The sequence below is a fragment of the Asparagus officinalis genome, chromosome 10 (genome assembly GCF_001876935.1).
Source record: "Asparagus officinalis chromosome 10, Aspof.V1, whole genome shotgun sequence".
NCBI classification, from domain to species: domain Eukaryota; kingdom Viridiplantae; phylum Streptophyta; class Magnoliopsida; order Asparagales; family Asparagaceae; genus Asparagus; species Asparagus officinalis.
This window is the reverse complement of record NC_033803.1, coordinates 60723259-60738672: the sequence shown is the minus strand read 5'-3', so window position 1 is coordinate 60738672 and position 15414 is coordinate 60723259. Positions and strand designations below refer to the sequence as shown.

Genomic DNA, 15414 nt, shown 5'->3' with positions numbered 1-15414 from the left:
ATCTAAGTCTCACGAGTTTCTTTATGATCATGATGCATGATCAAAAATTAATGGCTAGCGTCAAATTTTAAATGACATTTGAATGGTGTTTCTGTCCAACCGAAGCGCATCACCAAACTATCCTTAGGGGGGGGGGGGGTGCAACTATTCTTCTTTTCTGTAACTACCACTAGATTGTCTAAAGATGGACTTGTATATTAAAATTTTTCGTTCATGTATTGGCATGGCATCATACATATATGAGGATATAGCAGACTTTTCAGATTATTTCAATCATCTCACATAAAGAGAAGTGCAGAAGTGAGGACTGGCTGTGAAGCAGTCTCCAATGGAACCGCTTCTGCTTAAAACAACCTCAACACTGGTGAAGAAACGGTGAACGAGCAAGGCAGGGACATTAATGCTTAAAAACTGGCTTAAGCGGGGTTTTTAACGCTTTTTACAAAACATCTGGAGGCATGCTTTTTTAAAGAGTATGTCACATATCCAACAAAGGCATTAGATGTGCCGGTAAGGTTTATTCAAACCACCAGCCTTGTTAAAGACATCAGTAAGTACCCTTGTTTGGAGAGATATATGAAAGATTACTAAGCGTGCTCAATTTTTCAGGAAGTTCAATCTAATAGAATCACATACTGTCAAATGGCACACCAGAATGTTATCAATCATTCTGTTAAACCCTGATCTGATTAAACTTTCTTCTTCGGCTGTGCTGATTTAATGAGTCGTCGCCATCCAGAACGAAAAATGTGAAGTTTCTCTTGCATGCACAACATTTACATTAGGTCACTGTTATGTAATATTTTATTAGGTTACATCTCGGGGAATAAGAACCTCAAACTCCTATTTGTGGGTCGCATTCTATTGTTAAATTTGATACCTCTCCCTCCCCGATTTGGGGTGTTGTAGCTGAACCCCCTCGAACTTTGCTTCTAACTCCGAGCTTGACATCCGACCACTTTTCTCGCCTTACACACTTTCCCACACCCCACCATCCCTAACCATCCCGATCAAAAGAGAAAAAAAAAAAGAAAAAAAACAGTAGTGCTGAACCTTCACCCTCAAAAAGAGTAATCACCCTCAATAGTCATAAACGTGTCATTTAACAAGCCACATACCAAAAAAAAGCAATTTTTTTTTACTTTTTTTATGTTTGGGTGATGGGGGGTGGGGGGATCGGGGGGGGGGATTGTTAAACACACCATTCTACTCTTGTTTGTCAAAAAAAAATTCACAGAGGGGTATTCCTTTTACAGGTGGCGGGACTCTTTAACTGAGTAATTTTAAATGGGAGGTTTCTCCCAATGTATATGGTCATATTTGCATTTTAGGGCAGGACGAGTCAGGATGAGTGTAAAAGCAAGTGCTAAGATCTGGAGGGGTTTGGGTGGACGTCACCCCATGTTCAGGAAGGTTAAGCCGAATGAAAAAGTCAAGAGGGTTATCCATATCCATAACACCCCTCAAAAGAGCAATGGGGGGTTTTCGGTCAAATTTAAAACTAGTTGGGGCGGGGGTGCGTTTGGATGCGCGGAAGGGGTGGGGAGGGTTTAGCATATCGACCCATAATATGAGGGCGGAGGGCATTCTAAAAATGCAACCCATGTTATTGTTAATTAACTATGTATCTAATAAAATATGAAAAGCACATCCGCAAATACAAACATATGTCCATCTTGTGAGCATTTTCTTGACTTAAGAAGCAACCTATCCAGTATTGGCAATTGTAATTATTTACATTAAAACATGAACTTGTGTGAATATACCAACTGCAATCTCTACTTCCAGTTAAAAAGAAAAAAAAAGAAATAGTGAGCATATTCTAGGAAAACACACAAAAATTTGCAACCGCTGTTGGCATAATGTCCACTTTGGGAAGGAGAACAAGGATTCAAGTCAACTAGAGAGCTGGGCAAAGGATCAACACTGATTTGACCCGAGACACCAAATTGACAATAAACAGTTAAGATTACCGAAGACAGGGGTTAGAATTTAGAACTCCTAAACCACAGAAATTTTAGTAAATGCTTTTGCAGACGATGATTTATATCAGTTTTTAAAAGGCAGTAAACCTTCTTTTTCTTTTTTGTTATGAGCCAAGAATTATTTCCAGAACGATTCTTTTAATGGTCCTTGCCACTCTTAAGTAACAGTTGATATTGTTTGTTCCCTCTTTGACCACTCAAAAAAATGCCCAGAAATATGTTACTGTACTTTTCTAGCCAACTTATAGGTTCAGACATCAAGGGAGGCATGTACCTTGAAAGAGGAATCTCAAGAAGATCCAAAAATGCAGTCCATTGGCTGAACAAAATACTTTTAGATCCTGAAGACCGAAGGTTTTCCAGATCCTGTAAAAGAACGGAAATCTTTGACGATTCAATCCAGTTTTTTTCAATGTCAATTTGGAAGCGGCTACTGGTGGGTGCAGTTATTAGCTCCTGCCTATTGATGATACTCCTGTAAAAGATTGATCATAAGTAAGATACTTTTGTGTGTTATTTGAGATAACAGAAAATGCAGAGAACAGAGTATACCTACAAACAGGACAAGAGCCAGTTGTAGCATTGCTCCAGCTGGCCAAGAGACACTCTCGACAGAGGCGGTGAGCACAGGGTGTCAATACTGCATCTTCATATACTTCCAGGCAAATAGGACATTCCCCTTCTTCACCATTACGTAATTCCTCCACAACCTCCTTAATATAGGCCTCTGATTGTAGAATGTTGGATTCTTTACCAATAGCATCCTTACCGCCTTGCAGGAAACGCTTAGCAAGCTTGTTCAGATCTAAGAACTCTCGGGTATCACCACGACTGGGCAAATCGTAGTTCATCATCAGCATCTCAATAATTTAGTTGTATAAACAGTAGAAGGCATGGGAAAATGTTTCAAATGAAGCCAAAAAGAATCCAATATTATATAGCCTTCGAAAACATGAAGCTGTACAAGTCCAGCTTGCTAGTTGTATTTAAAGATATGTATCAGTAGTGAACTTGTAGTATAAGTATATAATGTGAGTGGCGGAAGGGACAAAAAAATCTAAGCTTTGAGTATAACATAATAAGAATATGTTCCGGTAAATATCTAACTAATAGTTAAACTAATAAATACAACTAGAAGTATAATATTAAGAGCATCAACCACAAAATGATAAATTAAGTTCAGTATTGAAAGCATAATTGTCTAGCAATGAAACCTAAAAATAGATTTACAGGTCATAAAGAATAAACAAAGGTATATGTGTCAGCAACGAATCCTGAGTCAGATAAACAACCACCATTCATGTGCTCCAGAGCTTCATCAGTTACTTGGTATTTTTCTCTTCATAGTTCATGAAGAGCTCTATATTCTAGTTAACCATAAACATTCAGCTATAGCTAAACAAGAAATCCAAAACAGTGGATGTGCAAAATATGAGGGCACTTATCAGCACCGGACTTTTTCCCCACCACTGAAATCACACGTCACGTTTAAGGGTTGTCAAATGAATGAGTTGCTCACGAACAGTTTGTGTTTGGCTCAGCGTCTAGTTCAAACTAAGCTCATTAAACCCGCTAAGCAGCTAGAAGCAAACCTCTTCACGAGAAATGGGTGATCGCAGCACTGACGAAGCCGTAAAAGCAATTCCAATATTGAAGCATAATTGTGAAGGACCCGTCCTTGTGCAACAAACTGGTCAAACTTCACCTGCACAAAGTCTCATTTTGGAAATAACATTTCCGCCTATGAAACTGTATCAGATAATATGTAGCATAAATGGATATCTGAACCTTGGATCTTTTAAACAATGCATCATAGAAGTCCTTCTCAGCTGCTGTCATCTCGCAATAAATTATCTCAACACGTGCTGGTGGAAGAACAATAATTGGCCTGTAACAGAGTAAATAAAATTTCACAGAGAAATAAACCACAAATGGAAATTATTACACCTTGAAGCCAACATCAAAGATACCTGCCATCTCTATCTGTACTAGATTTTGTCCTTCTTAGCATTATTTGCCTTAGTATGGACTGCACCAATTTCAAACCACGTTCATTGCCTTCCTCGTAAGGCTTTTGGATGAGTTTATGCCACCTTAAGTACACGAAAATATATGAGTCCATAGTTTATCCAGTAAAGAACCAAAACTTACAATACATAGAAACTAGTAAAACGTTAGAACTAAAATATCTAATTTAACCATTTGGATCCATCCAATGAAGAAACTTTTTAATGTTCGACTAACAAGCCCCGCAAGCTCTCTCTGGAAATTAAGAAAGGTAAATTTTAATGAACTTATATTTCCATTGCAATTTGATAAAAAAATAATAATAGCATTATTACTAATTCAATAAGAAGAAAATGTTCTTTCTTTATATCTATCGAGACAGTGAGGAACACAAGTAACCCTGTGGATTTGGACATTTTAGACATAACTGAGGGCAAGAGGTAAATAAAACAGCTGGCAAGTTAAGGATTCCCTTTGCAATACAAAATCTCTAACAAACATGCGGAAATTACCATGAAACTGTCCTTAAAATACTAAATTGTCATTTTTAGCCTGTAAACTGATACACTTTGTACCCATTCCCATATTGCCAAAAAAATCACATCAACTAGTTTTTTAGTTGAAAGAATCTGAGCCTATTTGAATCTCTTTTGCATCAATGATTTCATTAGTCGCAGCTATACAAAAATGTTGGCCCACAATTAATCTCTTAAAAAAAAGGTCTCTATAGACAGCAGCTGACACGGATGTCGATAAGGCCACATATATTGCAGTTGAATGCTCAGCACAGTTATCAAGAGAAAGGTGTTAATTTATTAACTACAATTTTTAAAGTAATTATAAGTAAACAGCTCAATAGAAATTATGTAAACTTCGTGCAGATATATTTCCTGAGTGAAAAAAAATTCCTACTGGACTCATCAAAATAAAGATCAAATTGCACTGCAAATGATTCAAGCTTCACGATGGATTACTGAGATGATGAAAACTTGAAGAGAGCTGAGATGATGAAGACTTGAAGAGAGCTTCAGAGAACTGCAATCAACAACAATCAGTTGAGCAGGGGCCCATTTCCGGGGTATTTTCTTCCTACTCAGACTCCATACAAACTGAACCCCGCTTACACTGTTTTTGGCATTGCAGATCTCCAAAGCTCTGCTCAACTCATCTATACATCATCAAACTCAGAACCTGCTCAGCTGCAATAATCACTACTTTAAGTTCTAGAAGGAACTTGGTTCATCACTATGTTATATGTTATAGTCACTGACTTTCAGGATTTGATACTTCAGAAATAAGCTACAAAATGTTTCGCAAGCAAAATGTCTTCAGAGATCTTTAAGATTGGATAGACCATGCAATATAACAAATATCTTGAAAAACAGGAAAGATAACTTCTTAATATTTTTTTTAAAGGACATCCTTCTACCTGATATCTTACTTCAATCAAAGATTTATAAAAAAAAATGAGTGATGGGTTTTTGTGTTTTTCGGTAGGAGGTTTCAATTATTTATGTACTGGTGAGATATGAATCCCACATTTGCACCTTCTAATTACTTTTTTGTGATAGCTGGCACTCGGCGTTCAAATCACGTCCTTCTCTATTATTCATTAAATTGTGTGTAACTACTTCTCAACTCATCACGGACATGTGCGGTAATAATGTTCAAGATAATAACACCTGCAGCAGTCCTGCTTTCTTGACCGTAGTTTTAACCATCACTAAACACAGTTTCAGCCTAAGCCATTTTACAAAGAACAAACCCTTTACCTTAATCACTTGTTCTTTCAGCAAAAGCAACCCCACCCTCCCCAAATAAAAAAGAGAGAGAATAGAAACCCTCAAAACACACAAGAAAAACAGTGATGTTATTTCATGTCCTAAAGGAACATGTTCCCCAAATGTTAAGGTCACACCATCACACTGTCTATATGTTGTCTTTGCTCATAGGTAAGTCCTTGGCACATGCTTCTATGGGAAGGCACAAATAATCAAGGTGTTACGGAAATTTTTGAATTTTAGGTGCTAATCAAAATGAAATTGAACTTCATTTGGGGCTTCCGGCAGATTCAGATATCCATACAGAGTTTAAATAAGGAAATTTGTGATTTGAAGTAAATGGCCTTAATCATGAGCTATAGTCCACAGTACTTCGAGAATTTTGGTGTGTGCATATATATTTCATGTGTAATGGCAGTTTGTAGTTTAGTATCAAACGGCCAAAATCATGGGTTGTCACAAAAATTTGAAAATTCTGGAGAACGCGTAAAATATTTCTTGGGGGTCGTCAATTTGTGAGAATCATGGGCTATAATCCAAGGAAATTTGGAAATTTCAGAGTACGCATAAAATTTTCTCTGCGGAACCTCATTTGCGATTTGTTGAAAACGACCACGATTATGTGTCTACTCCATTGAAATTCAAGAATTTAGCACTAGCGTAATATATTCCATGCGAGATGACACTTTGTGATTTGGTCGAAAATGGCCAAAGCCATGTAGTATAGCTCACAGAAATTCAGGAACTTTCAAGTATGTAAAAAATATTCTATGTGGGAAGATGATTTGTGATTTGCTTGAAATGTTCAACATCATGTGTTAATAAGTCCACAAAAATTCAAAAAAATTTAAGTACACATGAAAAATCTCTGTGGTACAGAAATTCATGAATTGGAAGAAAATGTACTCAATCATGAGGTATAGTCCACATATATTCGTGAATTTTGGTGTACGCGTAATATATTTTATGCGTGATGGCAATTTGTAATTTGGTAGAAAACATCAAAATCATGGGTTATAGTTCACAGAAATTCAGTAATTTCTATTTACACATAAAATATTCTTTGCAAAACTTTAATTTGTGAGTTGGTCGAAAATGGCCGAAGTCATGGGTCTATAAAAATACTGGGACTTAGGAGTAGCATAAAATATTCTCTGCGGAATGACATCTGATTTGCTTGAAAACGTCAGAAATCATGGATTATATATAGTCCACAAAATTCAAGAATTTCAAAGTAGGGATAACATATTCTATGCGGGATGACAACTTTTGAATTGGCTGAAAGCCTGAAACCGGCCTAAATCATGGATTATAGTCCACATAAATTCAAGAAATTCAAAGTATGCTTAAAATATTCTATGCAGGACGTTGACTTGTGATTTGCTTGAAAACGAAGAAAATCAATTGCACAGAAATAAAAAATTTTGAACTATGCATAAGATATTTTCTGTTGAATGAAAATTTGTGATTTGGTAGAAAACAACCGAAATCATGAGTTATATTCTGTGAGTTGTGTGATTTAGTGGAAAACAAACAAAATCATGGTTTATAGTCCACAAAAACTCTGAAATTTCAAAGTACACATACAATATTCTCTACAAGACGACAGTTTGTGATTTGGCTGAAAATGGCTCAATCATAGGCTATAATCCATAGAAATTCAAGAAATTTGTACAACATATAATATTATTCCATCAGAACGATAATTTAATAAACATACAATTCTATACAATAAAGGCTGAATTACCAAATAAAACTTTGTGATTTGTGATTTCGTCGAAAACCACCAAATCATGAGCTATAGCACACAAAAATTCGAGGATTTTGGTATACACATAATATATTTTATCTAGCATGGAAAAATATTTAATAGAATATTTTGTGGGAGTTCTAATCATAATTTCTACAATTTGCGATCTCGGTATAGCAACACCATAATATATTTTGTGCTGGTTCTACGCATAATCTTTGTTATTTGTGATTTACTCGAAAACCTCCACAATCAAGAGCTATCCACAAAATTTTGGGCATTTAGGAATACGCATAATATCTTTTATACAGCACGGGAATTTGTAATATGGTAAAAAGCAGCCAAAATCAAAGGTTATAGTCCACAGAATTTCAAGATTTTGGTTTACGTATAAAATACTAGTTATGGAAAGTCAATCTGTGACGTGGTCGAAAACAGTCGAAATTATGGATTGTTCACAAAAGTTTAGGAGTTTCAGAGTATGCATAACATATTATATGTGGTACAATAATTTGTGATTTCGTCAAAAAAGACCACAATCATTAGCTATACTTTATAGAAATTCAGTAATATAGGTGCAAACATAATATATATTTTGTGTGATGGAAATTTGTAATTTGGTGGAAAGCAGCCAAGATCATAAGTTATAGTTCATAGAAATTCAGGAATTTTCATTTACGCATAAGATATTCTTTGTGGGACGTCAATTTGTGAGTTAGTCGAAAACGACCAAAATAATGGGTTATATAGCCTATAGAAATAAGAATTTCGGAGTACGCATAAAATACTCTTGCGAGACAACTTGTGATTTGATTGAAAACAGTAAAATCATGGATTCCACAGAAACTCAGGAATTTCAAATCATGGATAAAATATTTTATGCGGGACATCAACATTAGATTTCATCAAATATGGCCTAAATCATGCATTATAGTCCTCTTAAAAATTCAGGAAAGTCAGATATTGCGTAAAATATTCTATGCAAGACGGCTGCTTGTGTTTGCTCAACGACCAAATCATGAGTTATAGTCCATTAAAAATCAAAATTTTCAAACTATACAAAAAATATTATGTGGGATGGCAATCAGTGATTTGGTCGAAAACAACCACAATTATGAGTTACAGTAGCCCAATAAAATTTGGGGATTTTCGAATATGCATAAAATATTGCGTGATGGGAATTTGTGATTTGGTGGGAAACAATCAAATTCAAGGTTTATGACCCACAAAGCTTCAGCAATTTCAGAGTATGCATATAATATTCTTTAAAAGACGGCAGTTTGTAATTTGGTTAAAAATGGGTACTATCATAGGTTATAGTCCACAGAAATTTGAGAACTTTGTACTACATATAATATATTCCATGTGAGATGACAGTTTGTGATTTGCTTGAAAGTGACCATAATCAAAGGTTACAATCCACCAAAATTCAAAAATTTCAGAATATGCATAAATATTCTATGAGGGAGGAAAACTTGTAATTTACTTAGAGAAGGTCATATTCATGGATTATAGTCCATAGAAATTAGGGAATTTCAGATAAGGTAATTTCAAAGTATGCATAAAATATTTTTGTGGAATGACACTTGTGATTGGGTTGAAAACGGCCATAATCATGAGCTATAGTCCTTTCAGTGTATGCATAACATATTTTATGTGTGATGGCAATTTGTAATTTAATGAAAAACTGCCAAATCATGGATGCTCATTGATAGTAATTTGGGACTTTTGGAGTACGTTTACAATATTCTCTTCATGACATTAATTAGTGATTTGGTCTAAAGGGCCACAACCATGAATTACAGATCACAAAAACTCATAAATGTTGTATTACATAAATATATTCCTTGCAGGACGACAATTTATACGGCACTACTTGATATTTGCTCGAAATATGCTAAATTCATGCATTGTAGTCCACAGAAATTATAAAATTTCGGAAGACGGCGGTTTGGGATTTGGTCAAAAATAGCACTATCATGGGTTATAGTCCACAGAAATTCGAGAACTTTGTACTACATATAATATATTCTACACGAGATGACAGTTTGTGATTTGCTCGAAAGTGGTCCTAATCAAAGGTTACAGTCCACCAAAATTCGACAATTTCAGAATACGCATAAAATATTCTATGAGGGAGGAAAACTTGTAATTTACTCTGAAAAGGTCATAATCATGGATTATATTCCATAGAAATGTGGGAATTTCAGAGTAAGGTAATTTCAAAGTATGCATAAAATATTCTTATGGAACGACACTTGTGATTGGGTTAAAAACAATCATAATCATGAGCTATAGTCCTTTTGGTGTACGCATAACATATTTTATGTGTGATGGCAATTTGTAATTTAAAGAAAAACCGCCAAATCATGGGTTGTCATCGATAGTAATTCGGGAATTTTGGAGTATGCTCACAATATGCTCTTCATGATGTCAAGTTGTGATTTGGTCTAAAGGGCAACAACCATGAATTATAGATCACAAAAACTCATAAATGTTGTATTACATAAAATATATTCCTTGCAGGACAACAATTTGTGCAGGACTACTTGATTTTTGCTCAAAAATTGTTAAAATTATGTATTATAGTCCATAGAAATTATAAAATTTCGGAGCACAGAAATTATTCTGTGGCACGGCAATTTGTGATTGACTCATAAACAGCCATAATCAGGAGCTACGATCGACAAAAAAAATCAAGAAAATAGATGTGCACATAATATGTTTTATGTGTAATGGCAATTCATAATTTGGTGAAAACGACAAAATCATGGGCTATAGTCAACAAATCCAAAACTTTTGAAGTACGCATAAAATACTCCCTATGAGGCTGCAAATTGTGATTTGGTAGGAAACAACCATAATCATGCATTATAGTCCAATAAACTTTGGGAAGCTTGGACTATGTATACTATATTCTACATGGGAAGGTAATTTGTGATAACCACTGTTTTAAATATCGGCCGATAACCGATATTATCGGCCGAGTTATCGGATTTGGGAGCTCTCCGATAGGATAACTTGGATTTTTAATCGGTTATCGTTTTTGGCAAATTATCGGGGAGTTATCGGCGTTATCGGTACTTATCGGCCGATAAGTAAGGTTTTTTTATCGGGATTATCGGCCGATAAGTAAGGCTATGCAATCGAATGGTTTCATCGTGCGGTCAAGATGCAAGTTTTGCTTTCTACAATTGGTTAGTGATTCTAAACATGATGATTTACATTTTGGTATGTTTATATTTCATTAAGCATGGTTAGATTACATTTTTTAGTTATTAAATTATATATATACACCATCTAGTATATCACTCCGATAAATACTACTTATCCCCGATATATCCCCGATTTCCGGATTTCTTGATTGTTGATGATTAGGGGGATAGTTTTGCAAATACTGAGATTTGGTAATAGCTTTGCAGATATGTATGATTTAAGGGTATATATACAAGGCACTAACTCTACTAATTAAAGTTATCTAGGTTTTCATTTTAATTAAAAAAAGAGATAATAGTCCAATTTCATTAAAACAGCTTTTCATGTGCTGGAGACCTTATTAGTTCTATGTTGAGCAACTTGCTCCCATTTTAGGAGTTACTACCCTAAAATAGTCCAATCCTCGTCTCAATAATTAAAGTATTACAGCAAAACATCATCTATAATCTCTTTCCAATTTTAATCAACAATATCACGTCCTTGTCTAACCATTTATATGAACTAATCAATTTAGTATATGAAGTCACTCCAAGTTAGTGTGTGTGTGTATGCTTCACTCCATATCAAACCACTATTTTAAATATTGGCCGATAACCGATATTATCGGCCGAGTTATCGGATTTGGGAGCTCTCCGATAGGATAACTTGGATTTTTAATCGGTTATCGTTTTTGGCAAATTATCGGGGAGTTATCGGCGTTATCGGTACTTATCGGCCGATAAGTAAGGTTTTTTTATCGGGATTATCGGCCGATAAGTAAGGCTATGCAATCGAATGGTTTCATCGTGCGGTCAAGATGCAAGTTTTGCTTTCTACAATTGGTTAGTGATTCTAAACATGATGATTTACATTTTGGTATGTTTATATTTCATTAAGCATGGTTAGATTACATTTTTTAGTTATTAAATTATATATATACACCATCTAGTATATCACTCCGATAAATACTACTTATCCCCGATATATCCCCGATTTCCGCTATCCGATAAGAATTTTGGTCGTCCGATAAATTCCCGATAACCGATATTTAAAACCTTGGTGATAACCAAAATAATAGGTTATAGTCTACAAAAATTTGGGAATTTCAGAATACACATTAAATATTCTCTACAATATAGCAATTTATGATTTTGTGGAAAACGATTACGATCATGGGCTATAGGTTACAAAAATTCGAGAATTTTGTACTACGACAATCTGTCATTGGCTCGAAAGTGGTCAAAATCATAGGTTACAGTCCAATAAAATTTTGAAATTTCTGAATATGCAAAAAATATTTCATGCGGAATGGAAACTTGTAATTTGGTCAAAAACATCCAAAATGATGGGTTATAATTCACATAAATTCAAAAAAATTTGAAGTATACAAAAAATGCTCTCTTTGGTAAATCAATTCTAATTAGGTCAAAAAACTTCATAATCATGAGCTAGAATCCACAGAATTTCAAGAATCTGGTGTATGCATAATATATTTTACACATGATGGAAATTTGTAATTTGGTGAATGGAAAAAATCTTGGATGATAACCCATAAAAATTCAGGAAAATTCGAGCCTGCATAAAATATTCTATGCGTGAGGCGACTTCTCATTTGCTAAAAAATGGCTAGCATCATGGGTTATCGTCCACAAAATTTTAAATTTTTTGAAATGCGCATAAAATATTATGTGGGATAGTAACTTGTGATTTGGTCAAAAGCGAACGGAATCATAAGTTATAGTCTACTAAAATCCGGGAATTTCTGCATGAAATATTATATGCGGGACGACAACTTGTAATTTGCTCGAAAATGACCAAAATGAAGGGTAATTCGGCTACAATAATTACGCAGTACACATAAAATATTCTATGTTAGATGGCAATTTGAGATTTTATCAAAAACGCTCATAACCATGAGCTTAGTCCACCGAAATTTAGGAATTTTGGTGCAAGCATAATATATTTTATGGGTAATCGCAATGTATAATTCCTTTTCTATTAGTAATAAAACAACTCCAATATTAAACAGCTTCGACATTCCTCACAACAAGATGCAAATCTCATGAGATACTCAAAGACTAATTAATTAACTATTTCATAATAAATCAATAAGAAATATAGCTGGGTAAATTCCAAAAAACTATGATCAATTATAGGTTGTTTTGGACAAAACTTTCATAATTTTCTTATTAGAAAAATACATAGTATAGACAGTTAAGTAAGACATTGTTTGCATTTTGCATAACATATGTTGGATGTTTTATAATTTTTGTGATTGAAAAATATAAATAAAAACAGTTTAAATATTTTATTCAAAACATTAATATTGTTAGTAATATTTCAAATAGTTTAAAATTTTGTCACATGGCATCCCTCTTGGCTGTAAGGAAAGATAGTCTGGTACAACCAGTGAAGTTAAAAAGGATATAAAAGAGTTAAGTGCTATGTAAATTAATTTAGAAAACTCTAAAAGTACACATTATTGGTTTAATAATTGGACCCCACTTGCCGAAATTCTTGGTTCTGCCCCTGGGTACACATAATATAATCTATGGGGGATAGCAATTTCTGATTTGGTCAACAGTTAAAATCATGGATTATAGTCCACTGAAAATTTCAAAGTATGCATAAAATATTCTATGTGGAGTGACTTATGATTTGCTTGATAATCGCCAAATCATGAGTTATTATCCATGAAAATTCAATGGATAATTCAAAAAATTTCGAGGTACACATGAAATATTCTCTATGGGACAGTAATTTATGATTTAGCCAAAAAACGAAAGGGTTCATGAGTTATAATCCATAGAAAGTTTGCAATGTTGTACTATGCATAATATATGTTATGTGTGATGGCAAATTGTGATTTGGTAGAATACAACTAAAATCATGGTTTATAGTCTAAAAAAATTTGAGAATTTTAGAGTACACATAAAATATTCTCTGCAAGATGGTTATTTGTGATTTGGTTGAAAACTGCCACGATCATGGCTTAGAATCCACAGAAATTTGGGAACTTCATAGTATGCATAACATATTGTATGCGAGATGACAACTTGTGATCTGCTCGAAAATGGTCAAAATCATGGTAGTCCATGGAAGTTCCAAAGAGTTTGGAGCACAAATAAAACATTCTCCATGAGACAGGAATTTGTGATTTGGTTGAAAATGACCATAATTATGCGCTATAGTCCAAGAAATTCTGCTGTACGCATAATATAGGCATGACAAATAAAGCTGAACAAAAATTCAAGACCAGTTATTTTAATAGGAGAACCAGACTGTGAACAGAGTAGGGAGGAACAAAATCTACTTTATGGATTTTACATTTATAAGAGGCCATAATTTTTTGTTCTCTTCAACACAGTTACAGAACTTCTCTTTGCATAAAGGCATGGAGTAATTTCCTAGATGACTTTCTATTCTGTAGACCATAAAATAAAAGAGGTACTCCAGAACAAATCTTAGAACAATTCATTCTCACGAATAATTCAACCAGTACATGATGTCGCCTATGCATTAATGCGTCGATATGTCAAGTAAATTAAATTGCAGAACAGTTAGTGTTGTCATATTAAAATGTCCAGTTAATTTTGTAATGGATTGGGGCTCAGTTCAAAAATTCTACAGAGTTTCACATTTTAGATACACATTTTACAAAAAAAAATAACAAAACAACAAAGTTTTTAGAAGAAAAATGATACAAGTGGCATAGAAGAAAATCCACCACTATAACTACAAAAGTTGGTATTAAATGATTTACAAAATCTAGAAAATGTAATAGGTCATAACATGCCAAGGCCTAAAACTTATGCAACAAAGCCAGAGATAGAAAACTAAATGGTGCCAAAGGCATCTACAGTAAAATTAATAGTATCAAGAAATTAGTTATAGTAAAACTTACAGCCCCCAGTTTCCCCAAGGTTCTATTCTCAAAAATCTAAGAAGACTGTATATATCCTCCAGTTTATTCTGCCACATGAATTAGTAGGTTAGGAAGAAAGCAAGAAAAACTAAATGAATGCTTCAAAGACAAATGACAACAGGTTACTGATGATTTAGGAACATAAATATTTCTGTCAAAGCAAAATGAAGACGGCTAAATCATTGAACTGGCAGGACAACTAATAATAAGAAAGGTTACATGATAATCCAGTTCCACACAAAATTACTAACAAAGAAAGAGATAATCAGGAAAAGGACACATGGCTCACATCAGCATTCAAACTATAACAGCAACTAGCATGCATATACATGAACAGGAAGGAGGATGTTGAGGACTGCAATATAAAGACATCCTAGAGCACAAGATGGCTGCCCCTGCCGGATCTAGGGGAGAGAGATGAACGCAGCCTTATGCATATTATGGAGAGGCTGCTTTCACGACTTGGACCTGTGACCACCAGGTCATTTCAAACCTTACTAAGGCTTACGGTTAGCCTTGTGTTGTTATCATGTAAATGACCTCTTTGTAGCATTAAGTCGTCTGAAGTAGTTACCCATCAAAAAAACTTCGGTATATTCATCAGGCATGGAATTTTGCAGATGTCATCACACTTCAATGTATCAATCTAATAAAGGATTTTACCAAAAAAGGAAGAGCTCTACACGTGAAATGCCAGTCAAACCAGGGTTGCCTTTTGCATGGTGTAGAAAGATGCACCATCAATCTAAACAACTTGATGGCTGCAAAGAA

The 15414-nt window shown here is 34.5% G+C and overlaps 1 protein-coding gene across 1 annotated transcript in view; it reads right to left on the bottom strand.

Moving 5' to 3' along the window:
* Positions 1 to 15414, bottom strand: part of LOC109826787 (putative SWI/SNF-related matrix-associated actin-dependent regulator of chromatin subfamily A member 3-like 2) — a 25374-nt gene that overhangs the window by 3494 nt on the left and 6466 nt on the right. The window contains exons 14-19 of the mRNA XM_020393807.1: positions 14623 to 14690; positions 3956 to 4078; positions 3774 to 3873; positions 3578 to 3690; positions 2538 to 2816; positions 2260 to 2460 (exon numbers count right to left, since the gene is read on the bottom strand). Of these exons, the coding sequence (XP_020249396.1) occupies positions 2260 to 2460; positions 2538 to 2816; positions 3578 to 3690; positions 3774 to 3873; positions 3956 to 4078; positions 14623 to 14690 (884 nt within the window). The remainder of the gene's footprint in view (positions 1 to 2259; positions 2461 to 2537; positions 2817 to 3577; positions 3691 to 3773; positions 3874 to 3955; positions 4079 to 14622; positions 14691 to 15414) is intronic.